Raw genomic sequence first — 26867 nt, 5'->3', positions numbered from 1 at the left:
AACCTCCTCAGGTTATGGATTCCTATTCCTTATGTTTCCTCCAGCACTAATCAAATGAGTCTTGGATATCAAGTGGTTGATATTAAATCCCTAACTTAAGGGGATTGGCTCTTACAACATATATCAGTGACACTTGTCCAAGTTACTACTCTTGGAGTGCTCCGAAGCCGAATAACAGAAGTCACGACACCAAGAGAGCTCTGAAGCCTTATAGCATAAATGCTGTGCTCCATCATGTTGATGTACACCAAAATACATCTTGAAAATGGAAGTATTATTCCAGATGCAGTTTTTATTGAAAAAATCGATTATGTTTGGATTTTAGTTGCAATGATAAAAAATAAGCCAAATATCTTAAATATGAAATTATGTAAGACTATTTTTACCGGTAATGTTTTTTCAAAGCACTGAAATACTGAATGAAGCAATTCTGACCTGCCAGTTCTGCGTCCAGTTCGGCCAATGACAGATTCACCTGGGCTACAATGGAGACTTTACCTTCCTCTTTCCAGTTAGATTCAGCATGGGAGGCAGTTTCACATCTAAGTTACACAGGGTCAATGGATTAAATGCAACTACATCATCTGTACAATTGCTTCACAATAATATGACAATATTTATTCAATTACAATAACCTTCTTTAATTCAGGATTTGATAATTTCAAAATCTTTATTATTTCCAAGCTTTAGATGAGCCTAGTCCTTTAACTGGGATTTAAAATATGCCCTTGTTTACTTAAATCCAATTTGGCATTAATTTATCTGATATATCAGCAAACAGAACCGATATATTCTGTACACTTTATACATCTCGCACATTTACAACAATATGCACCAATGACTAGAGCAGTATGTTCTCATGTCCTTTTTAACAGATAGCTTATGTAGGTGTAGTATACGTATTGAAGAAAAGTAGTAATATTTAATAAATCATAACAATAAAATATCAGTTCAGTTAACATTGTCTCTTAAATTCTCATGATTGGCAATAATTTCTCCTTATATTTAAAGTTAACATCTTACATGTGGAGTAATTATTTACTCCAAAACAAATAGATGTCAGCAACAATACAATTTCGCTAAAATCTGACTTTGCTTAAATTTGTACAATGCAAGTGATACCCATGCTATGGTCATTCGGATTAAATAAATCCAGTCTAACAGAATTCACAAATCACTAACAAAAAAATTGAGATATGGAATAAAACTCACTTTCACGCAATTTGTGTGAAAGTAAACAAATCAACACAATTATTTTCGACTTGGCAGATATACAGTTGACACGGCTTTGCTTCAGGGAAAATCGCGATACGGTCTGTTTTCTGGGAATGCTACCCCCCCCCCCCCCCCCCCCCCATATAATGGAGGTAGATTATATAACCTGTGGTTTGAAACAATATTTCACATTTTCTCCGTTGGCATGGTGTGTAACAAAAAGCAGTGGTCTGGATTACACCCTGGCTTCAGCTATTATCCTGGAATAAACCACCAGCGAGCATCATCATGTCAGTAACCAAGTTCCAGACTTCCTTAAAGATAGCACAGTGGACAAATGCCAGTGCATCCAACTTCCTGTCCAGCACCCAGTTAGGATTTGTAATATCAAAGAATTGCAGATGCTGGTTTACATATTCTTCAGCTCCTCGTAGTGACTGTCCACTGATGCAAGAAGACTTTACTTTAAACTTTAGAGATACAGCATGGAAACAGGCCCTTTGGCCCACCAAGTCTGTACCAACCAGCAATCAGCCCGAACACCAACACTATCTTACACACTAGGGGTGATTTTATCAAAGCCAATTAACCTATAAATCTGTACATCTTTGGAATGTGGGAGGAAACCGGAGCACCGGAGAAAACTCATATGGTCACAGAGAGAACATACAAATTCCATACAGACAGGTCTCTGGGTTTGACCCTAAGGCAACAGCTTTACAGCGGCGCCACTCTGCTACATAACAAACCTCCACAATGTTCTCATCTCCAGGACTGGGAAATTTGCTTATTGAGTCTGCACCACATTAAATCTGGCACAACACACTAAAATGAAGATAGACACAAAACGCTGGAGTAACTCAGTGGGTCAGGCAGCATCTCAGGAGAAAAGGAATAGGTGATGTTTCGCTTAGAGACCCTTCTTCAGACTCAGACTCTTCTTCATGTCTGAAGAAGGGTCCCAACCAGAAACGTCACCTATTCTCAAGATGCTCACTGATCCGCTGAGTTACTCCAGCACTTGGTGTCTATCTTCGGTTCAAACCAACATCTGCAAATCCTTCCTACTTGTTAAAATGGATCCAGGAAATCAGGAAGGAGTGAGTGTGAAAGAGAGATATTTGTGAAGAGTTCCCAAATGATTTTGAATATTTCTTTATGTTGAAGGCAGCTTGAACAGTCAGTGAGCCGGTGTAAATAAGCTGTCACTGGTTGTCAAAATTACCCTGACAGCATAGTCAACCAACTATGCTGGGAGAGGCCAATAATACATCATGCTGTGCTGGGAACTGGCCTGCCCGTCCCAGAAGGAACGACCGGGACCACACTGGAAGATAATAGCATATTCCATGAGCGGGGTGCTAAATTCTCAGGCAGTGAATTACATATCTGATTAGAACAAAATATGCAACAGCAAATACTAATTTTTGAGATTATAACTACAATGGGAACTTGATAGGATACATGAAATGTTTTGAAACTGGACCTGTTGTGCCAGTTTAGAAAAGCTCGCTTATCTATTATGGCCAGATATGCTTGGGTAAAAGTACAATAACAATTTTTAAAAGTTTTTGAACACAGTTGCATATAACCAAAACCCAGAGAACAATCGACTTTGCAGTTTTATGTGAATAGATATGTGTGTCATTGAAGAGCTGTGATCTGCAGAGCTCTGTATCAAGTGCTAAAATGTGGATGAAGCTGGGTAGCTCTTTCTTAGCTGGGACAGGGCCAAATGGCCTCCTCCTACATCATCAATTTTTTGCCCTCAAACGAATCTGCCCACAACTTCTTCCCTTGTTATTCCATGGCTACTTAAAATGCTGCACATCAAAATTAGACTGCAATAGGTAAAAAGCAGAATAGACAATAGACAATAGGTGCATTCGAGCCAGAATAATTGGTGAAATATTTACGAGTTTAGGAATGGACAACCACCTTGCATTTTGAAGCATTTTCTGACAGTGACAAAGGCAGCCATACACAAACATGCCCTTTATCAACAAACGAAGAATAGATTGTATTCTTGTTGGTTTTGCCAGTCCTCCTCTGAAAAGTCAAAATCTCGTGAAAGCAGGACTAAAAGTATTTCCCTTACTATGCATAAAGAGGGGCACCTTTTAACCCCCAGGATGGGCTAACGTGCTCTTTAGTGGAGGATCGGCAATATTAGATTTGGTATTGAGGTTAGAACCTCAGATTTTATCAACCATTCAATTGCGAGAAGTGTTCTCTGCAAATGAGAACCTACAAGCTAAATCAAAACAGGAACTTGCAGATCTGACGGTTTTTACAGAATTACTTGCCAGTCAGAAAGTGAACAAGTACTTGCCCCAGGCCCTCATGCTAGCTGTTATTTTCTGTTCCCTCCCACCACACCATCATCATCATCATAAAAGATGTGCAAAATCACTACAAATATATCTGTGTTATCTAGGCCTTGCTGCATCCCAGCATAGACTACTTCATCTTCCGATGTCTTGCGAATGGAATTGAACAACGTGCCATCATCAGTGAACTTCCTGATCTCTGACCTTGATTGAAAGGTCTTTGACGAGGCTGTTGAAGATTGTTGGACCAAGGACACAGCCTTGCGAACATTAGAATGAACATTTCCCCTCCCACCCGTGACCTAGCTATCTCACTAGTCTGTTCATCTAAATTGGACTGTTTCCAACCCGTCACTCTATCCTCCCTTGCAAAGCTTGTCTCCGCTATGAAACCTGCAACCTGCCCCCTTGATCCTGCCCCCACTGCCCTTCTGAAGGATGTCATTGCAATAGCCGGTCCCAGCATCCTCTCTATTATCAACAGTTCTCTGGCCACTGGCACTGTTCCAACCTGTTTCAAGCACGCGGTGGTCCAGCCCCTACTGAAAAAACCTAACCTAGACCCCACCTTGCCTAGCAACTACAGACCCATTTCCAAACTGCCATTCCTGTCAAAAGTCCTTGAAAAGGCAATTCTAAACCAATTAGTGCCCTACCTACACCAAAACACCATCCTGGAAAGTTTCCAGTCAGGTTTCAGAGCCCACCACAGCACAGAGTCTGCCTTGTTGAAGGTACACAACGACCTGCTTCTCGCCATCGACACCGGCGACTGTGCAATCCTGCTCCTTCTCGACCTCAGCGCAGCGTTCGATACAGTGGACCACACCATCCTTATTGACCGTCTCCGGTAAGCGGTTGGCATTGATGGCACTGCCCTGAGCTGGTTCGTTTCCTACCTCAAAGATAGGAGTTTCGCCATCAACATAGGCAGTTATTCCTCTTCTCCAGCTAGCCTCTCCTGCGGAGTTCCACAAGGCTCCATCCTAGGCCCCATTCTCTTCTCTCTATACATGCTCCCCCTTGGCCAAATCATTCAAAGGCACGGCATTTCTTTCCACTGCTATGCCGATGACACTCAGCTTTACCTCCCCCTGAAACCCAACAACCAGTCAAATTTAAACAGCCTCTTACACTGCCTTGAGGACATAAAATGTTGGATGGCACAGAATTTCCTCCAATTAAACGAGAGCAAGTCTGAGGTCATCCTATTCGGCCCCCCCGACTCCATCAAATCGATAACAGGCAGTCTTGGAAGCCTATCCTGCGTAGTCAAACCGCATGTCAAAAACCTCGGCGTGATATTTGACTCTGCATTAAAATTTGACAAGCAAGTCAACGCTGTGGTAAAAGCCAGCTTCTTCCAACTTCGTACCATAGCTAAAATCAAACCTTTCCTCCAATTCGACGACACTGAAAAAATCATTCACGCTTTCATTTCCTCCCACCTAGACTACAGCAACTCCCTATACACTGGGATCAGCCAATCTTCCCTGTCTCGCCTGCAACTGATCCAAAACGCCGCAGCGAGACTCCTGACGGGTACCCGTAAAAGGGACCACATCACGCCGATTCTGGCCTCTCTCCACTGGCTCCCTGTACGGTACAGAATCAACTTCAAGCTCCTCCTATTCACATATAAAGGCCTAAATGGACATTCCCCCCCTACATCAAAAATCTTCTAACCCACCTCTCTAACTCCAGGTCCCTCAGGTCGGCCGACTTGGGGCTACTCACTATCCCGCGGTCTAGGCTTAAGCTCAGGGGTGACCGCGCTTTTGCGGTTGCAGCTCCTAGACTGTGGAACAGCATCCCTCTCCCCATCAGAACTGCCCCCTCCATCGACTCCTTTAAGTCAATAGACAATAGGTGCAGGAGTAGGCCATTCAGCCTTTCGAGCCAGCACCGCCATTCAATGCGATCATGGCTGATCACTCTCAATCAGTACCCCGTTCCTGCCTTCTCCCCATACCCCCTCACTCCGCTATCCTTAAGAGCTCTATCCAGCTCTCTCTTGAAAGCATCCAACGAACTGGCCTCCACTGCCTTCTGAGGCAGAGAATTCCACACCTTCACCACTCTCTGACTGAAAAAGTTCTTCCTCATCTCCGTTCTAAATGGCCCCTTGTTCTGGACTCCCCCAACATTGGGAACATGTTTCCTGCCTCTAATGTGTCCAATCCCCTAATTATCTTATATGTTTCAATAAGATCCCCCCTCATCCTTCTAAATTCTAGTGTATACAAGCCTAATTGCTCCAGCCTTTCAACACACGACAGTCCCGCCATTCCGGGAATTAACCTAGTGAACCTACGCTGCACGCCCTCAATAGCAAGAATATCCTTCCTCAAATTTGGAGACCAAAACTGCACACAGTACTCCAGGTGCGGTCTCACCAGGGCCCGGTACAACTGTAGAAGGACCTCTTTGCTCCTATACTCAACTCCTCTTGTTATGAAGGCCAACATTCCATTGGCTTTCTTCACTGCCTGCTGTACCTGCATGCTTCCTTTCAGTGACTGATGCATTAGGACACCCAGATCTCGTTGAACATCCCCTCTTCCTAACTTGACACCATTCAGATAATAATCTGCTTTTCTATTCTTACTTCCAAAGTGAATAACCTCACACTTATCTACATTAAACTGCATCTGCCATATATCCGCCCATTCACACAACCTGTCCAAGTCACCCTGCAGCCTTATTGCATCTTCCTCACAATTCACACTACCCCCCAGCTTAGTATCATCTGCAAATTTGCTAATGGTACTTTTAATCCCTTCGTCTAAGTCATTAATGTATATCGTAAATAGCTGGGGTCCCAGCACCGAACCTTGCGGTACCCCACTGGTCACTGCCTGCCATTCCGAAAGGGACCCATTTATCCCCACTCTTTGCTTTCTGTCTGTCAACCAATTTTCTATCCATGTCAGTACCCTACCCCCAATACCATGTGCTCTAATTTTGCCCACTAATCTCCTATGTGGGACCTTGTCGAAGGCTTTCTGAAAGTCGAGGTACACCACATCCACTGACTCTCCCCTGTCAATTTTCCTAGTTACATCCTCAAAAAATTCCAGTAGATTTGTCAAGCATGATTTCCCCTTCGTAAATCCATGCTGACTCGGAATGATCCTGTTACTGTTATCCAAATGCTCAGCAATTTCGTCTTTTATAATTGACTCCAGCATCTTCCCCACCACTGATGTCAGACTAACTGGTCTATAATTACCCGTTTTCTCTCTCCCTCCTTTCTTAAAAAGTGGGATAACATTTGCTATCCTCCAATCCACAGGAACTGATCCTGAATCTATAGAACATTGAAAAATGATCTCCAATGCTTCCACTATTTCTAGAGCCACCTCCTTAAGTACCCTGGGATGCAGACCATCAGGCCCTGGGGATTTATCAGCCTTCAGTCCCATCAGTCTACCCAAAACCATTTCCTGCCTAATGTGGATTTCCTTCAGTTCCTCCATCACCCTAGGTTCTCCAGCCCCTAGAACATTTGGGAGATTGTGTGTATCTTCCTCAGTGAAGACAGATCCAAAGTAACGGTTTAACTCGTCTGCCATTTCTTTGTTCCCCATAATAAATTCCCCTGCTTCTGTCTTCAAGGGACCCACATTTGCCTTGACTATTTTTTCCTCTTCACGTACCTAAAAAAACTTTTGCTATCCTCCTTTATATTATTGGCTAGTTTACCCTCGTACCTCATCTTTTCTCCCCGTATTGCCTTTTTAGTTAACTTTTGTTGCTCTTTAAAAGAGTCCCAATCCTCTGTCTTCCCACTCTTCTTTGCTATGTTACACTTCCTCTCCTTAATTTTTATGCTGTCCTTGACTTCCCTTGTCAGCCACAGGTGTCTCTTACTCCCCTTAGAGTCTTTCCGCCTCTTTGGGATAAATTGATCCTGTAACCTCTGCATTATTCCCAGGAATACCTGCCATTGCTGTTCTACCGTCTTCCCTGCTAGGGCCTCCTTCCAGTCAATTTTGGCCAGCTCCTGCCTCATGCCTCTGTAATCCCCTTTGCTATACTGTAAGTCCAGGCTCAAAACCTATTTCTACTCCCTAGCGTTTGAGGCTCATTGAGGAGGCGCTGTGAACTGTTTTGTATATGCTGTTATGTTTGTGTGCTACTGTATGTTTCTTTTTTTTTTTCTTCCTTAGTACCTAATCAGATGTACAGCACTTTGGTCAACGTGGGTTGTTTTTAAATGTGCTATACAAATAAAATTGACTTGACTTGACTTGACTTGAGAAACTCTTGCTATGATGTCCTCAGACTGGGATAACGTGTTCAACAACCACAACCATCTTTCTTCACATGAACAATTGCAGCACTTTTCTCTTAATGCCCAATAACTTCAGATTTACCAGGGCTCCTTGACGCCACTGTCAAATGCTGCCTTGATGTCCAGCATAGTCACTTTCCTCTTTCCTCTGGAATTCAACTCTTTGGTCCACGCTTGGACCAAGGCTTTTATGAGTTCTGGAGGGACTGGGCCTTAGCAAACAGATTATCGGAGAACATATACTTATTGTCAAGAACAGCTTCTATCATTTTACTGATCATTAACAGATTGACTCAGAGGTAATTAACCAGAGTGGATTTGTACCCGTTCATTGTTGGGCAGATGCCAATTTTGTAAATGTACTGGAACTGCCTGATTAGCAGTACGTTGATTCTGGAGTGCAGATCTTCAATTGCCTTTGCTATATCTCTTTATTCCTATACTCAAATCCTCTCGTTATGAAGGCCAACATGCCATTAGCTTTCTTCACTGCCTGTTCTACCTGCATGTTTACTTTCAGTGACTGGTGTACAAGGACACCCAGGTCTTGTTGCACTTCCCTTTTTCCTAATCTGACACCATTGAGAAAATAATCTGCCTCCTTGTTCTTGCCGCCAAAGTGGATAACCTCAAATTTATCTACATTATATTGCATCTGCCATGCATCTGCCCACTCACTCAACCAGTCCAAGTCACCCTGCAACCTCCTAGCATCCTCTTCGCAGTTCACACTGCCACCCAGCTTTGTGTCATCTGCAAATTTGCTAGTGTTACTTCTAATTCCATCATCTAAATCATTAATATATATTGTTAATAGTTGCAGCCCCAGGACCGAGCCTTACAGCACTCCACTCGCCACTGCCTGCCATTCTGACAGGGACCCGTCTAATACTACTCTTTGTTTCCTGTCTGCCAACCAATTCTCTATCCATGTCAATACCCTACCCCCATTACCATGTGCTCGAATTTTGCCCACTAATCTCCTGTGTAGGACTCACTGTGATGGATGTTTCTTTTTTTTGTGTTTGTTTTGTGTTGGAGATCTCAAGAAACTGAAACCGATCATTCATTAAAAGTTTCTGGCTGAAGATAATTGTGAATGTTTCAGCTCTTTGTTCAGTGTATGAATGGAGGGCTCCCATTCTTTATTCTAACTAATAAAATGTCAAATTTACAGAGTCAGGGAGAAATATATAATTTTTCCTGTCTTCCACTGCCACAGTACAAAATTATATTTCCTGATCAAAAGCATTCTGAAAGTTGATGTACATTACAAGACTGCATTAGCCTCAACTTTATCCATTACCTCATCAAATAATTATGTCAAACTGGTTAAACATGATTTGCCCTTAGCTAATCCTTTCTGGCTTGCCTTACTGGTGATAAATCCTGTTTCAGATCAATATAAAACCTATCCCACCACTGAAGTGAAACTGACTGGCTGTTATTACTGGGCTTATCATGATTATATTTTGAACAAGGGAGTAATATTTGCCAATCTCCCATCTTCTGGAAGTACCTCAGTATCCCAAGAAAACTGAAAAATTATGTAGGCACTATTTTTTCCTGAATTTTCCTTAGAATCCTCAGATGCATCCCATCAATCTTACCTCATATACTTTAAGTCAATCAACTTTTTTAAATACCTCCATGCTATCAAATTTTAACATTTTTATTATCTCAGCTGGGGTGGCACAGCGGTAGAGTTGCTGCCTGACAGCGCCATAGACCCCTGTTCAATCCTGACTACAGGTGGTGTCTGTACGGAGTTTGTACAGTTGGTGACGGTGACTGTGACTGCGTGGTTTTACCCCGGGTGCTCCAGTTTCTTCCCACATTCCAAAGACATGCCAGTTTGTAGGTTAATTGGCTTAGGTAAAAATTGCAAATTGACCCCAGTTTGTAAGATAGTGCTAGTGTATGGGGATCGCTATTCGGCGCGGACTTGGTGGACAGATAGGCCTGTTTCTGTGCTGTATATCTAAACGAAACAATTTCCTCTTTCACGATTACCCTGGAAACATCTTCATCTATATCTATATATATATATGTAATATATATATATATATGTAATATATATATGTAATATATATATATAAATGTATTACTAAAACTCAGATCTTGTGTGTGTGTGTGTGTATATATATATACATGTCTCTGAAATTTTGAAATTTGGTTGTGGACATGTGCACCTGCAGCCAAAAAGGTAAACCATGGCACCAGAATTTTAGCGCCACCTTAATCATCTCTCTCCTGGAGACTGTTTAAAACAAGTTTTATTTAAATTGGTCATATTTTTTAAGTTAGAGAGATTTTAAAGTTTAAAAATTTCAATTCTAAACAAATTTTTCAAAGTGCTGTGCGTATGACGTTACCAAAGGGCACGGACGGCCTCTCTCCTCACTCACCCAAACAAGATGGACGCCGTTAGCGAGGACGCCGTTAGCAAGACCGCCACCCGGGATCAGTCTCTCCTCTCTCCCCACTCTCCCCCCAATCCCCCGTCTCCCACATCCGGTGTGAGTGAGGGGGAAAGGGGGGGGGGTGGTGGTGGGGAAGGGGGGGGGGGGGGGTGAGGGAGGAGAGAGTGAGGAGGAGGGTGGAGGGAGGAGAGTGTGGGGGTTGGGGTGGGGGGGGAGAGTGGGGCTGGGGAGGAAGGCAGGCTGGGGTGGGGAGGAGGGAAGAGTGGGGATGGGGAGAGCGGGGATGGGGAGGAGGGGGGTATGGGGAAGGGGACAGTGAGGGTGGGGGAGGGGGTGGTGGGGGGAAGAGAGAGTGTGGGTGGGAGCGAAGGGGGACAGTGGGAGTGGGGAAGAGGGGGGGGTGGGGGTAGGAGAGGAGAGAGTGGGGGTGGGGGGAAAGGAGGGGTGGGGAAAAGGGGGGTGGGAGAGTGAGAGTGGGGGAGGAGAGAGTGGGAGGGTGGGGAGGAGAGAGTGGGGGTAGGGGTGGGGGGGAGTGTAGGGCTGGGGAGGAGGGTAGGGTGGAGTGGGGAGGAGGGAAGAGTGGGGTGGGGGAAAGTGGGGGTGGGGAGGAGGGTAGATTGGGGTGGGGGGTACGGGCAGGGAGAGTGGGGGTGGGGGGAGGGGGAGAATAGGGGTGGAGAGGGGGGAAGGGGGGTGGAGGCAGGGGAGGTGCAACTGGCGGAGGGGTAGGGGGGATGGAGTGGGTCAGTGGGGGGAATTTTACACGTTACTCACCATTATCCTGGGCATTATCTCTAACAACACTCATTCAAATTGAAGCCACATTTTTAAAGCTAGAGAGATTTTTAAGTTTAAAATGTTCCTTTCCAACCCATTTCTTGGTCTTCAGCCCCCAAGACCTTACATTAAAAGCATCCAATTTTTCAAATTCTCATTTCTGTCCCTGACAATCCCATTCGTCCATGTGCCAACCTTCTGCTCTTTATTCGCCTGCAGAAAATTTGTGGATTCATGATGATGTTAATTGCTCATCTTATCTTATACATCACCTGCCTCTCTTCACTCCCCCAATTCTTTTGTAATCAGCTGGCTCTCATAGTTATTTACAATTCATCAAAAGCATATATATACCACTGCATCTCACTCATCTGCTTGTAATAACAATAGGATGCAGATGCTGAAGATACAAAATACTGGAGTAAGCTCAGGGATAGAAAAGTTGTGAATTGTGCAGCTGGTGGAAGGGATGCAGGTGGAGGAAGTGGGGAGATCAGCCAGGGTTAAGGGGAAGGGAATGAGGCAGGGGGAAAAGAAGGGGGAGTAGTCTTGGGGGAAAAAGGGGAAGGTGAAGCTGTGAGTTAGTACCTAAAATTAGCAAATTCAATGTTTGATACTATTGGGTTGCAAGCTGCTCAAGCGGAATATAAGGTGCTGTTCCTCTGGTTGCAGGGGAAAGTACTTGGGTTTAGATGGGAACGGATGAGTAAACCAAGGAGTTGCAGAGGGAGGAATCTCTGTGAAAGGTGAAAAAGGGTAGAGATGGGAAGATATGACTTGTGGTGGGATCACATTTGAGATGACGGAAATGTCGGAGGATGATGTATTGGATGTGGAGGCTGGTGAGGTGAAAAGTGAGAACCAGGGGAACTCAATCCTTATTGCGTCTGGGTGGAGGGGAGTGAGAACAGAACTACAAGACAAAGAGGAGACATAGGTGAGGGATCCGTCTATGATAACCGGGGGGGAAACCAAGTCTCTAAAGAATGAGGACATCTCGGATATCCTTGAATGGAGAGCCTCAACTTAGGAATAGATACGGTGGAGATGGAGGAATTGAGAGTAGGGAATAATATATTTGCAAAATGCAGGGTGGGAGGAAGTGTAGTCCAGATAACTGTGGGAGTCAGTAGGTTGGTAGTAGGTGTCAGTCAATACTCCATCTCCTGTGATGGAGACAGAGAGAACAAGAAAGAGAGAGAGGTTTTGGAGATAGTTCAGGTGAATTTGAGAACAGAGTGGAAGTTAGTAGTGAAGCTAATGAAATCAATGAGTTCTGTATGGATGCAGGAAGCATCCCTGATGAAGTTGTTGATGTAGCGGACGGAGAAAGAGTTGGGGGAAAGAACAAGGTTTGCTTGTTCTTTCTTGCTCCACATACAAACATGCCTCAATAGTATTAGGACCATCTTTTCCTTAAAGGAACCTCAATGTTTTAGAATTGTATTTTCCGCTCTCTCGTCATTAAAAGTGTGTAATATGTGTACAAAGTGAAATCTTTAAGTCCACTGCAGAGACTTCAGATTAATACACAAAATACTTGAAATCATTCAAAAGATCTATTCAGACTACAGTACATACGGTACTGTATACAGTAATGCACAAGTCTATGAGAATTAATCCAGGAAAATCCCATCTGCAAGAATGCAGACAGTTGCTGTTATAGCGATACAATTTGTCCAAAAAGTACTTAATGAAGTACTTTAACATTAATGCACTCTTTTCCAAGTTTTCAAATTAGGTCAATATTGATGATCAAAATGACTGTAATAGACTTCTTTAGTTCTAAGTTCTACTCCACCAAAAGAGTAGACGAATTATGAAGGTGATGTAAATGAAGAATAAGATGAATTTAATAAGGCACAGTAACAATACGCACAGAACTGAATTCTAATGAAAATGTCATATTTCATGGAAACGTTTAGTTTAGTTTAGTTTAGTTTAGTAGTGTGGAACCAGGCCCTTTAGTCCACTAAATCCACACCGACCAGCGATCATCCGTATGCTAGTTCTATCCTCGGGATAATTTACAGAAGCCAATTAACCTACAAACCTGCACGTCTTTGGAAAGTGGGAGGAAACCGGTGCACCCGGAGAAACCCCATGCAGTCACAGGGAGAATGTAAAAACTCCATAAAGACAGCACCATAGTCAGGATCGAACCTGGGTCTCTGGGACTGTAAGGCAGCAACTCTACTGCTGTGCCACTGTGCCACCTTGATATTTCAATTACTTCAATATGTCATGAATTACCAGACTTCTAAAAGTCTTGATCTGTTGTTGGCAGTGACATTGTAAGATTGAGCCAAATAAAAGGAACTAGATGGGAAACCATTCGCCATGCTGAACCTGGTCAACAACATCATCCAGTTGTTTAAAAAGTCTTAGCTTCATATATAATTGAACTTAATCTATTAAACAATAGGTAAGAGTAGCTTACATTGTAGCTTGGCTGTTATAGATTTATTCATAAATTAGAATACAGATACTTTAAGATTAGGCACAACTTTAAACATCCTGAGTCTGGATTATTCAACATGTCCACAATAAAACATGTAAACTTGTACCTGATGGTCTTGTTTGCAAGAGAATGACCTTCATCTTTAGTGCATCTTACACCATTGCTCCATGCTTGGTTTTCTACTGTACCAAATATTTTATCTGAGGCTCCCAGGATTTCACCTGCATCAGTTTTGTTTCTCAGCCTGAGGCTGCCAGTGGGAGAGGAAAACATAGCAGTCTGGGCGATTACAGTCGCAGCATCATCAGATTTCAACATTTCATCATCCAATGCTGAAGTGTAATTTGAGCAACTTTGCTGAAAACAATCACAACTTTTAACTGAACCAGTCTCTTCTCCATCTCTAGATTCTTTTTCCATAATATTGTCACCAACTCCACCATCTTGTTCCGATCCCAGGTCTGCTAACGGAAATTGAGTGAGGAAAATAAAGAGAAATCATACATTTAACTTAGGGAATGACCTGACAACATATATTAATATTTTCATTATTTAAAACAAATTCTTATATCAAAAATATGATATAATATGATATATAAAATTTGATATAACAAAGGCTAAAATGCATATTCTGACTTCTACAATGAGAATTTAATTATATTTTGTCAACCATTTTATGATTATACACTTAGCAAATTTCTATTATAGATTGTTAAATTTATTTTAATTGAAATATGACCAAGACAAACATGAACAATTATCACAAATAATGAAAAAAGTAAAATTTTCCATCTTAAAAATATATTTAACAGTTTGTAGATTTCCCATTTGAAGAATGATAATTGTTATTCAAAAAGGGATTTGGAATAGGCAACCATAATTTAAGGGATGAAATAACCAAGAATCTCATCAAATTTTCCAATGCAGACATATTCATTTCAACCACAAAACAATATTGTAAGGTTAACTTTAGTATAAGGATGTGCACTATACTCAGCTTTTCTAAAATTCACACAAGAGGCTTTCCATTATCTTTCTGTCTCCATAATCTGAAAGAGGCCAACTTTATTTTTTTTTCATTGAATATTAATGAGATTGTTTTCAGATCTAATTTTGAAGTATTAGATATTTGGGTAGACCTGACCAAAATACTTTTGTTCTACCTGAACTACAAAGAAAAACAGAAAATTAGTGCATGAAGTAACTGCAGAAGACCAACTGCAATTTAAAAGAGTTAGATGAATATATCTGAGAGAAAGAACAAAATTCAGAGAGATACCAAAGAAATGCCTTTGATATTGTTACAGAGGCTATATATGATGAATAAGGAATCATTATTTATTCACAAAATGCTGGAGTAACTCAGCAGGTCAGGCAGCATCTCAGGAGAGAAGGAATGGGTGACGTTTCGGGTCGAGACCCTTCTTCAGACTGATGTCAGGGGGGCGGGACAAAGGAAGAATATAGGTGGAGACAGGAAGATAGAGGGAGAACTGGGAAGGGGGAGGGGTAGAGAGGGACAGAGGAACTATCTAAAGTTGGAGAAGTCAATGTTCATACCGTTGGGCTGCAAGCTGCCCAAGCGAAATATGAGGTGCTGTTCCTCCAATTTCCGGTGGGCCTCACTATGGCACTGGAGGAGGCCCATGACAGAAAGGTCAGACTGGGAGTGGGAGGGGGAGTTGAAGGAACAGCACCTCATATTTCGCTTGGGCAGCTTGCAGCCCAACGGTATGAACATTGACTTCTCCAACTTTAGATAGTTCCTCTGTCCCTCTCTTCCCCTCCCAGTTCTCCCTCTATCTTCCTGTCTCTTACCCCCCCCCCCCCCCCCACTCCGACCTTTCTGTCAGATTTAGAAGGATGAGCGGAGATCTTATCGAAATGTATAAGGTTATTAAGGGGTTGGACACGTTAGAGGCAGGAAACATGTCCCCAATGTTGGGGGAGTCCAGAACAAGGGGCCACGGTTTAAGAATATGGGGTAGGCCATTTAGAACTGAGATGAGGAAAAACTTTTTCAGTCAGAGAGTTGTGAATCTGTGGAATTCTGCCTCAGAAGGCAGTGGAGGCCAATTCTCTGAATGCATTCAAGAGAGAGCTAGATAGAGCTCTTAAGGATAGCGGTGTCAGGGGGTATGGGGAGAAGGCAGGAACGGGGTACTGATTGAGAATGATCAGCCATGATCACATTGAATGGCGGTGCTGGCTCGAAGGGCCGAATGGCCTCCTCCCGCACCTATTGTCTATTGTCCATTGACTTCTCCAACTTTACATAGTTCCTCTGTCCCTCTCTTCCCCTCCCCCTTCCCAGTTCTCCATCTCCCTCTATCTTCCTGTCTCCACCTATATCCTTCCTTTGTCCCGCCCCCCTGACATCAGTCTGAAGAAGGGTCTCGACCCGAAACGTCACCCATTCCTTCTCTCCTGAGTTGCTGCCTGACCTGCTGTGTTACTCCAGCATTTTGTGAATAAATACCTTCGATTTGTACCAGCATCTGCAGTTATTTTCTTACAATAAGGAATCATATTTGGTGAATGGGGAACAACTTTCCTAATTAGTCCTCTTTAGGGTAAAGTTTGAATCCAAAGCATGATTGCTCTGGCCATGGCATCATCAGGCATTTCTTCAACAAGGGGGAGAACGGTGTTTAATTTTTAAACACCCTTTTCATTTTGGCAGATGTGGGGGACTCCTTTTATTCAGATTCCTACTTATTTTATGGGATGAACATACAATGGCTCACAAAATAGCCGTTGAAGCATTGGATTATAAAATTGCAATAATAAATTAGAGGCACTACATTTTGAAAAAAATCTACCAGTAATTCCACAAAGTATGAAAGCAGATGAATTGAGATTTGACGCCTGCTGTTTTTAGGAGGCTGGAGTTAATATGTGCCATGATCAGCCACTTGAAGCACTTCATGTTGGTGGATGTAAGAGCCTGCGAATGGTGATCATTAGAGCCAGGATTTTGACATAAATGCCATAAGTGCCTTTTCATGCCTTTTTTGATGATTTCAGCAAGATAATGCCCTTTTCATAACTTGCAAGGAAATCTCCACCACCGGGGCGAAACCGGGGGCACCAACGTCGGTCATTCATTCATGGGTAGTGGACGAGGCCCCAATCTTTTGCAGTCAGGCTGTAAGTGGGTGTTAAGTGGTAATGGGAGAGGGGTGGGTGGGGAAGGATCCAGTCTTTTCAAACTGAAGTTAGGCTGTGAGTAGGTGTGAAGTGTTGGGGGGGAGGGGGTACCAGGGTTAAGTTTCTGTTTATCAAACCTGCAGTAGAACTCGTTCGGGTCGTTGGTCAGCTGATGATTGTCCAAGGAGTGGGGGGTTTTCCTCATCTAGCTGGTGATTTTTTGCAAGCCCTTCCAAACTGAAGAAGGGTCATTAGCTGAAAACTTGCTCCTCAACTTCTCAGAGTACCTTTCCTTGGCAGCTCTGATTCCTCTTCTCAACTTGTACTTGGCCTGCCTGTAGAGGTCTGCATCCCCGCTCCTGTAGGATCTACCGCTGCAAGCGTCAAAATGCCTAGGGTCAAGTCAACGCCTTGTAAAAAACTGAACGATTTGGTGAGAGAGTACGGGAGTTATATATTCTCTACAGACAACTGTGTGCTGTTTTGCAAAGCACGTGAGAAAGCAGTGAATCATAAGAAGAAATATTTAGTTTCCCAGCATGTACAGACAGCTAAACACAAATCGGCAGTAGAGAAACTGAAGGCGGGAAATACTCAAGCTTATCTCCTCACTACATTTACTGTTGGCTCCAGTCGCAAATCTGAGTTTTCGAGTGATCTGTGCAAGGCATTCATTGATTCTGGAATTCCACTGTGAAAATTGGAAAGCAAATCTCTCAGAGGTTTTTTAAGAGAAATACAGAGGAACATATACCGAGCGAGTCATCATTACGGAAAAATTATGTTGACAGCAACTTCGACATTGTTTTGCAGAAAATTAGAGATGAAGTTGCATGCAACAAAATATGGATTTCAATAGACGAGACAACCGATGCTGTGGGGAGATATTTTGCCAATGTGGTCATCGGTACACTGGAGGCAGGTCAACCATCAAAGGAGTATTTGTTGACATCGGAAGTATTGAAGAAGTCAAACAGCTCAACTATTGCTCAGTTGTTTACATCTTCACTTGCTGTACTTTGGCCAGAAGGTATAAAACACGAGAATGTTCTTTTGTTTGTGACTGATGCAGCTCCGAACATGAAAAAAGCTGCTCGTGCTCTTAAAAGTTTTATTCCCCAAAATGTTGCATTTGACATGCTTAGCTCACGGACTCAATAGAATTGCCGAGCACATACGTAGCTTGTTTCCAAATGTTGATCGCCTAGTTTCCAATGTCAAGAAAATCTTTCACAAAGTCACGTGTGCAGTTGTTCAAGGAAATGGCACCCGAGATTCCATTACCTCCTCAGCCCGTTTTGACTTGGTGGGGCACATGGCTCTCTGCTGTACTCTACTATGCTGCAAATTTTGAAAAGATAATGGAAATCGTCAACTGTTTTGAAGAAGAAGAATCTGCTGCAGTCAGGATTGTCAGTGAAATCATGCAGAAAAAGTCCTTCCACCACGATCTTGTGTTTATTGCTTCCAATTTTGCAAACTTCCCACAAGCTATCACTTCCCTTGAAAAATGTGGCAAAACATTAGTGAATAACTTGCAGGTTTTCAATAAAGTAACTGACGATATTCGTAAAGTTCCTGGCGATGTAGGTAAAGACATACAAGGAAAATGTGAGAGTGAGTTTCGGTAACAAAGATCGTGAAGAAATACAAAACATAGCTAAAGTTCTCAAAGGTAGTTGTTATGCACAAGATATCAACATGAATATAGAGTCTGTAGCTTGTTTCGGGTATGCACCAGTGACCTCAGCTGGGATAGAAAGAAGTTTTTCACAACTGAAGCATATTCTGTCTGACAGACGGCATAGTTTAACACCAGATAATTTGAAAAAAATGCTAGTAATTATGTACAACCAGGCAACTTTGGTCATTTAATGTAGTATACCTTTATATTATCATTTTTAACCATATTTTAGTGGTGGAAATACATGCCTTTTTATGCCTTCTTTTGGTCAATAAATGCCTTTTTTGTAATTTTATTATGCCTATTTGCCTGCCTATTTCAGAGATTTTTAGTGCCTAAACATCCTGGCGCTAGTGATGATTAAGACATGCCAACTTGTTTTTCTTTGGCATCGGGATGATGCAAGGTCTTCTTGAAGCATATAGGAACTTCAGATTGGAATAGGGAGAGGTTAAAGATGTCTGCAAAGGCTCCTACCAGCTGGTCTGATGTGTCAACGTACTCCATCCGGGACACTTGCTTTTCCTGGTTTCACTCTCATGAAGACCATGGGTGCAGGTGAACCCGAGGCCATTGCCTGGACTTTCTGTTCAAAATGAGCATAGAATGTATTGACCTCATTGGGGAGGAATGGGAAATTGCAAGCGATTCTATCCAACTTCACTTTGTAGCTGGCACAACTGACGCGTCTACGTGTGCTAAGTCTGAGGCTCTGGTCTGATTTTGCCTCTTGATGTTCCTGATGTCTTTGTGAAGGTCGTACCTTAATTTCCTGCACTGGTTGGGGGTCACCTGTACTGTGGACAATATTGATCTTTCACGCGGAGGAAGATTTATCGAATATAGAGAGAGAATGGAACAAAAGTTCATAATGTGGATTTCTTGGAGTCCTATAAGGAAAATTAAGCAGACTGGGCGCATATTCTACCCTGTCGAATTTAGAAGAATGAGCTATCTCAATGAACCATACATTTTGTTTAAACAGGGCAGATGTAGGGGTCGTGTTGTTTTGGTCTCCTAATCTGAGGAAAGACATTCTTGCCATAGAGGGAGTACAGAGAAGGTTCACCAGATTGATTCCTGGGATGGCAGGACTTTCATATGAAGAAAGACTGGATAGACTCGGCTTGTACTCGCTGGAATTTAGAAGATTGAGGGGGGATCTTATAGAAACTCACAAAATTCTTAAGGGGTTGGACAGGCTAGATGCAGGAAGATTGTTCCCGATGTTGGGGAAGTCCAGAACAAGGGGTCACAGTTTAAGGATAAGGGGGAAGTCTTTTAGGACCGAGATGAGAACATTTGTTTTCACACAGAGAGTGGTGAATCTGTGGAATTCTCTGCCACAGAAGGTAGTTGAGGCCAGTTCATTGGCTATATTTAAGAGGGAGTTAGATGTGGCCTTTGTGGCTAAAGGGATCAGGGGGTATGGAGAGAAGGCAGGTACAGGATACTGAGTTGGATGATCAGCCATGATCACATTGAATGGCGGTGCAGGCTCGAAGGGCTGAATGGCCTACTCCTGCACCTATTTTCTATGTTTCTATGTTGTAACTGATGAGAGTCTTTAGGACCAATGTCTACAATTTTGAGGTCAGGAACTGAGCACTTAGGCTGAGATGTGAAGACATTTCTTTATAGTTTGAGCTCTCAACTGTGGAAGTCTTGTTGAGTATATTGAATAACAAAATTGATTGGTTTAACATCCAAAAATCAATTAAAGCACATGGGGTTAATATGACACCATTACGTACAGCAGTAAAGTAGAGACATAAGGAACTGTAGATATTGGAATCTTGAGCAAAACACAGTGACTAGAGGAACTCAGCGGGTCAGACAACATCTGTGGAGGAAATGGACTGGCGACAGTTCGGGCTGGGATTCTTTTTAAGACTGATAGGGTCTTGACCCAAAGCTTCGCCTGTCTATTTCCTCCACAGATGTTGTGTGACCCGCTGTTCCTCCAGCATTTTGTGTTTTAAGCATTACATAAAAACTCTGGCTGAGGCAAAAGATCAGCCAGAGTCCTTATTCAATGGTGGAGTTGTCACAGCAGTTGAATGACTTCTACTTGCTTCTGTTACTGCTCATTATATTCCAATTTAAAGGGGACATGTTTAAATATGCTGTAGGATGCTAGATTGTAATGTTTGGCAATTCTCTAATCCAAATAGCTCTGAAGGCAGAGCACATGAATATATTCAAGGGGAAGACTGGTAGAGATTTGAACTTTAAGGTTGTGAGCAGGAAAGTGGTGTTGTCGAAAAGAGTGGATTAGACACGATCTATCTGAATGGCAGAGAAAACTCAAGAGGTCAATTAGCAAATTTCATGAATGCTTATGTTCTTATAATTTCATCGTTTGTTTCCCAATATAAAACATTTCCATTTACTGGTGACACAAAAGACTGCAGATGCCGGAGTCTGGAGAAACAAGCCATCTGCTGGAGCAGCATCTGTGGAGCTAAATAGACAGTCGACGATGCAGGTTTATACCCTTCATCTGGACTGAGAAAGGGCATTTAGCCAGTATGAAAAGTTGCAAGTGGGAGGGGCGGGTAAGATCTACCAAGCAATAGGTGGGTCCTAGTGAGGAGGGATTATTTAGCAGATAGCGTCAGGTTGGGCGATAGGAAAAAAAGCTGGGAGGTGACAGGTGGTGGCAACAAAGGATTGCGGATGATGGAACCTGACAGGAAAGTAAAGCATGGAACCAATTGTGGAATGCAGCCTGGAAAGATGGGAACAGTGGGGGGGGGGGGGGACCCAGTGGAAGAATGTGTGGGTGATGGACAAAGGGAATGGGTGGGAGAAGAGAAAGAAACTGAGTGATAGGTGGCTGGGGGAAACTGAAACAAAAAAGTGTGTGAGAAGACCTGGGTAGATAAGGAGAAAGAGACAAAAGGGGAGCAGATTACCTGAGATTAGAGAATACAATGTTTATGATGTGGGGTTGTAGACTACACAGGCAGTGTTTGAGGTGCTGTTTGAAGATTGAAGTGTGTTTCTTTGTCACTGGATATGAATCAGGATACTTGCTGCAGTTTGACAGATACATGACACGGAACAACAATGAATTATTAGTTATTCTAAGGAAACTAGGCTAATAATTATGTTTGCCTTGCATGTTTACCCCTCTCATTTCACCTCCTTCCCTCTATATCACATATCTTTGCTTTGTTTCTTTCCTCCTTGCATCTTAAAACCTGATATATCTTTAACTTGTCTCAGAGTTGATGGGAGATCATCAATCAGAACAATTTACCTGCTGAGTACTTTGAAGCATTTCTGTTTTAATTTTAAACGTCTGACATATGCAGTATTTTGCTTTTGTGCATCAGGCTTTTCAAAGCTTGGAATGGATTTAGTGCAAATTTTACCATATTCGGAAGGATTTAATTATTAAATATGATTGCATAAAGATGGATTGTTTTCCCTAGAGTTTAGAAAGTTTAGAATAATCGAATCAAAGTGCTTAAATGATTAAGGCATTTGATATGATAAATGTAAAGAATCAATTTCGTCTGGTAAGTGTTTCTTGAGCAACAGGACATAATCTTAGAATGGCTAGAGGAATTCAGTGGGTTAATAGCATCTGTGGAGGCAAAGGGATAATTGATGTTTTGGGTTGGAACCCTACATCAAAACTGAGAGTGTGGAGGGAAGATAGTGCAAAGAAACTAAAGGGACAGGTGAGAATTTGGACTGGTCATTGATAGGGTTAACCAGGTAATTTGGGAGCAGATGGGCATATGGAGCCTGTTGGGGAGTGGAGGGAGATTGTCGAGACAAAGGATAAAATGTGCTAAGGGAAACAGTTAAAGGAGGGATGATGGGTGGATGGAACCAGATGGGGGATGGAGATAGGGAGGGTAGACCACAGAAGAAGAAACCCAAATGGATAAGTGTGTGAATGATGGATAAACGGAAATGGGAATGATGAACAAAATGCGAAAGAACCTCAATTTCTGGGACATTCACTCTTACTCCCACCCCCACCCTCTTCCCAGGCAGAACAGAGATAGAGTTTCAGTGGTCCTCACCTTTCACCCACTGTCCTCCATGTCGCCAGTCGCTTAGACAATAGACAATAGGTGCAGGAGTAGGCCATTCGGCCCATTGAGCCAGCACCACCATTCAATGTGATCATGGCTGATCATTCTCAATCAGTACCCCGTTCCTGCCTTCTCCCCATACCCCCTGACTCCGCTATCCTTAAGAGCTCTATCTAGCTCTCTCTTGAATGCATTCAGAGAACTGGCCTCCACTGCTTTCTGAGGCAGAGAATTCCACAGATTTACAACTCTCTGACTGAAAAAGTTGGAACCTCTTGTGTCTCCCCCTTGGCCAGTTAGGAGATAAATAATCAAATATATTTTCATTGGATCACAACTGAAATTTACTCTCCCATAAATACTATCTCCTCGAGATTTAGAATCATATAACACCCAAACAAGTCCTTTGGCTCAACTTGCCCCTGGTGACAAAGATGCCCCATCTAAGCTAATCCCATTTGCTCACATTTGACCCAGATCTCTTTTCAACCTTTCCTCTCCCTGTTACCTGTCCAAATGCTAGGGTTAACTGACATAATCAAATTGAATTTGTAACGATATTATTTGAAATAAGGCAAGGGATTTGAAAAACAGATTGGCCATAATATAGAGGAATAAAATAATATAGTACTCATGTTACAAGGCTGTATTTTGTTCAATCTTGCCTATCTCCTCCATCTAATTGTTCCCCATGCCTGTATTTACATACGCAGTGTGGACTATGTAGGAGATCCTCCTTTGAAGGAAAAAGGCCCAAGACTGGCACCCAAGCATCTGGTGATTGAGAACTAGTCCCCAAATCCAGAATTAACCATATTTCCATTCATGATATAGGAGGACATTTAGTCCATTGAATCTGCTTCACCGATCCCTTTTCCTACTAATTTTCCCTTTAATCTAATCTCCCTGCATTCCCACCCACAGGTTCTATACTCAGATATATATTACAGGCAGTTTACATTGGCCAATGAATCTACCATCCCATTTGTCTTTCTGATGTGGGAGAAAATCAAAGCATGTGGAAAACACCCCAAATCACAATTGTCTTTGTCTTTTGTAAACGTCTTTTTAATGAAACTCAGTCAACATCATCTTCCCAGAGGGATGGATAATAAACGCTGGCCTTGCCAAAAGAAGTTACGGACACAGTGCTGGAGTCTGAAGAAGAGTCTTGACCCGAAATCTTCTCTCCTGAGATGCTGCCTGACCCGCTGAGTTACTCCAGCATTTTGTGTCTACCTTCAATTTGAACCAGTTATTTTCCTACGCAAAGTGCTGGAGTAACTCACCCGGTCTGCCATAAACTCTGGAGAGTGTTGATAGGTAACATTTCAGGTTGAGACCCTTTTGCAGACTCTTCAGAGGGGTCTCGACCCAAAATGTCAGCTATCTATGTTATCCAGAGATGCTGCCCGATTTGCTGAGTTATTCCAGCACTTTATGTCCCTTTTGTATATTAACCACCATCTGCATTTCTTTGTTTCTACCAAAATAAATTATGGTAAGACTGACGGATGTTTACTGCACAATGTCAATTCCTTTCATTCCATCTGAAAAGGAAGCAGTCCTTGCTAGTGCACAGTACAAACCGATAAAGTGGAAAGCTTCATTCTCACCACAAGTGCAGGCAATGATAATTTTCAACAAGATTCTTAACATTCAAAGACATTACTATTGCTGATTACCCTGCAAACAGGGTGCAGAAAGTTAGCAATGATATGAAACTCGACTGAACGAACCACAATAATACTATCACTACAAAGGCAAGCCCCACGCTGGGCATATTACGGCCAGCAGCTTCCTGGGTAACATACCAAAGTTGAAAGTGGTTGAGTAAATTTCCAAGAATACTTAAGATAGTCATCACTAACCACGACAAAAGAATACACTTGATTGGCATATCATCCATCAACCTAAACATCCAATCTTTGGAGAGGGTGCTGAACAGGTTTACCAGAATGCGGCTGGAATAGAAGGTATAAGCTATCAGGAGAAAGAACAATACAGCACAGATGCAGGCCCTTCAGCCCACAATATCTGTGCTGAACATGATGCCAAGTTAAACTAATCTCAGCCTGCATGTGATACATATCCGTTTTTCAAACTTAGCTTGTTTTCCCTGGAGCATCAGAGGTTTAAGGGAGACCTGATAAAAAAGTATAAAATTATGAGAGGCCTAGATAGGGTAAACACCCTGAACCTTTTACTTGGGGGAGATATGGATCACATGGGGGAGATATGGATCACATGGGGGAGATGTGGATCACATAGGGGAGATATGGATCACATGGGGGAGATATGGATCACATGGGGGAGATATGGATCACATGGAAGCAGTGGAGATTGGTTTAACTTGGCACCATGTTCAGCACAACCAAAAGGCCAGTTCCCATGCTGTAATGTTTTATGCTCCATGTATGCACCTTAAAGGGAAAACGTTTAGTGCAAGATAAAGTCCAGTAAAGTCAGATTAGTCCAACGGTCTCCAATGAGGTGGATGGTAGGTCAGGACCACTCACTAGTTGGTGATAGGATAGTTCAGTTGCTTGATAACAGCTGGTAAGAAACAGTCCCTGAATCTGGAGGTATGCTTTTTCACACCTGTATCTCTTGCCTGATGGGAGGGGGGGGGGAGAAGAGGGTGTGTCCGGGGTGAGACTCATCATTAATTATGCTGGTGACCTGGCCGAGGCAGCATGGAAGGGAGGCCGGTTTGCTGGTCTGGGCTGCATCCACAATTCCCTGCAGTCTTGGGTGGAGCTGTTCCCAAAACATGCTGTAATGCATCCCAATAAAATGCTTTCTACGGCGCATCTGCAGAAGTTGTTGGGAGCTGTCGAGCTTCCTAACCTTTCTAAGGAAGTAGAGGCATTGGTGTTCTTTCTTGGCCAGGCCCAGGACAAGTTGCTGGTGATATTTACTCCTAGGAACTTGAAGCTTTCATCCATCTTTACTTCGGCGCCATCAATGTATACTGGGGTATGTGTACTGCTTCACTTCTGGAAGTGAATCACAATCTCCTTTGTCTTGCTGACATTGAGGGAAAGGTGGTTGTCTTGGCACCAGGTTACAAGGTTCTCAATCTCCTTCCTGTACTCCATCTCGTCGTTATTTGATATCCGGCCACAACAGTTGTGTCGTCTGCGAATTTGTAAATTGAGTTGGATTTGTATTTAGCTGGACTGTTGGGGTGTATATGGAGTAAAGAAGGGGGCTGGGAACACATCTTTGCGGGACACCAGTGTTGAGGATTATAACAGAGGATGATTTGTCACCTATCATAACTGATTGTGGTTTGTTGGCCAAGAAGTCGAGGATCCAGTTGCGGAGGTGAGTGCTGACACCATTTCACAAGCTTGGAAATGAGCTTGGATGGGATAATGGTATTAAAAGCACAGCTATAGTCTTTTAATAGAAGTCTGATGTTGTTCTCTCTCTTATCCAGGTGTTCCAGGGATGAGTGGGGAGCCAGGGCGATGGCATCAGCCATGAACCTGTTGTGGCAGTAGGCAAACTGCAGTGGGTCAAGGTTGCTTGGTAGACTGGATTTAATGTGTTCCATAACCAGACTCTTAAAGCACCTCATAATGGTGGATGTCAATGCTACTGGACAGTAGTCATTAAGGGATGAGATCTTGCTTTTTTTCAGCACCAGGATGATAGTGGTCTTCCTGAAGCAGGTGGGTCTAAGTGGCTTGCTAAGATTAAGAACATTGTTGGATTGAGGGTCATATATAACTAAGGTTAGATAAGAAAAACAGATTTTCTTCCCTGAAATATGTGAGTGAAGTGGTTGTATTTTTTAATCACTATGCATTACTGAAACGGTTGGTTTATTCTGGAATTATATAATTCAATTCCACAACATAAATATGATCTTTTATCTCTGGATTGATCAGGCAGATCTATAGATACTGCTTCAGAAACTTAACTACGATACTACAATACCTCAAACAAACTGCTTGTCTGTTTTGGTTTCTGTGCACAGTTGGTTCCATTGTTGGTCATGCATTGACAATATACTTCAGGACTCCCTTAAGAATATTCTTCATGCATATTAATTTTATATTTTATAGATATAGACGCTAAAGCAAGTCATACTGGGAACCCCAAGTCACTCCAATAGCGGTGCCTAAACTATTACCATTTCAACGAGAACAAGGCCAACAGCGATATGCAAAAATCACCACCTGCAGATTCCTCTCCAAAACACACACCATTCTGACTTGGAAATATAAATGCCAAGCCTTCATCATTACTGAGTCTAAATTCTGGAGAGCCTGACTGAAGAGCACTTCTGTTGCATCTTCACCATACTGATTTTCGTGGTTCAAGAAGTTGGCTCGCCATCATCCTCTTAGGTGCAATTAGGAATCTATATGCTAATACTCGTTCGTTTGTTCCTGAATTACAGCCAAAATGGTACACGATAGCGCGACAATTTTAGGCCCACCTTACGCACCGTCGTCCCTTTG

General features: G+C 42.7%; 1 protein-coding gene across 5 annotated transcripts in view; it reads right to left on the bottom strand.

Annotated features, from left to right (window-relative positions):
- The window catches only part of cobl (cordon-bleu WH2 repeat protein), a 231030-nt gene that overhangs the window by 27018 nt on the left and 177145 nt on the right, over positions 1-26867 (bottom strand). For 4 of the 5 annotated variants that reach the window (XM_078418551.1, XM_078418585.1, XM_078418565.1 and 1 more), the window contains exons 9-10: positions 13610-13967; positions 436-542 (exon numbers count right to left, since the gene is read on the bottom strand). In XM_078418551.1, coding sequence (XP_078274677.1) covers positions 436-542; positions 13610-13967 — 465 coding nt within the window. The remainder of the gene's footprint in view (positions 1-435; positions 543-13609; positions 13968-26867) is intronic. The other variant, XM_078418558.1, reaches the window with a different exon arrangement.

Source organism: Rhinoraja longicauda, chromosome 2 (genome assembly GCF_053455715.1).
Source record: "Rhinoraja longicauda isolate Sanriku21f chromosome 2, sRhiLon1.1, whole genome shotgun sequence".
Lineage (NCBI taxonomy): Eukaryota > Metazoa > Chordata > Chondrichthyes > Rajiformes > Arhynchobatidae > Rhinoraja > Rhinoraja longicauda.
This window is presented reverse-complemented; position numbering and strand designations above follow the sequence as displayed.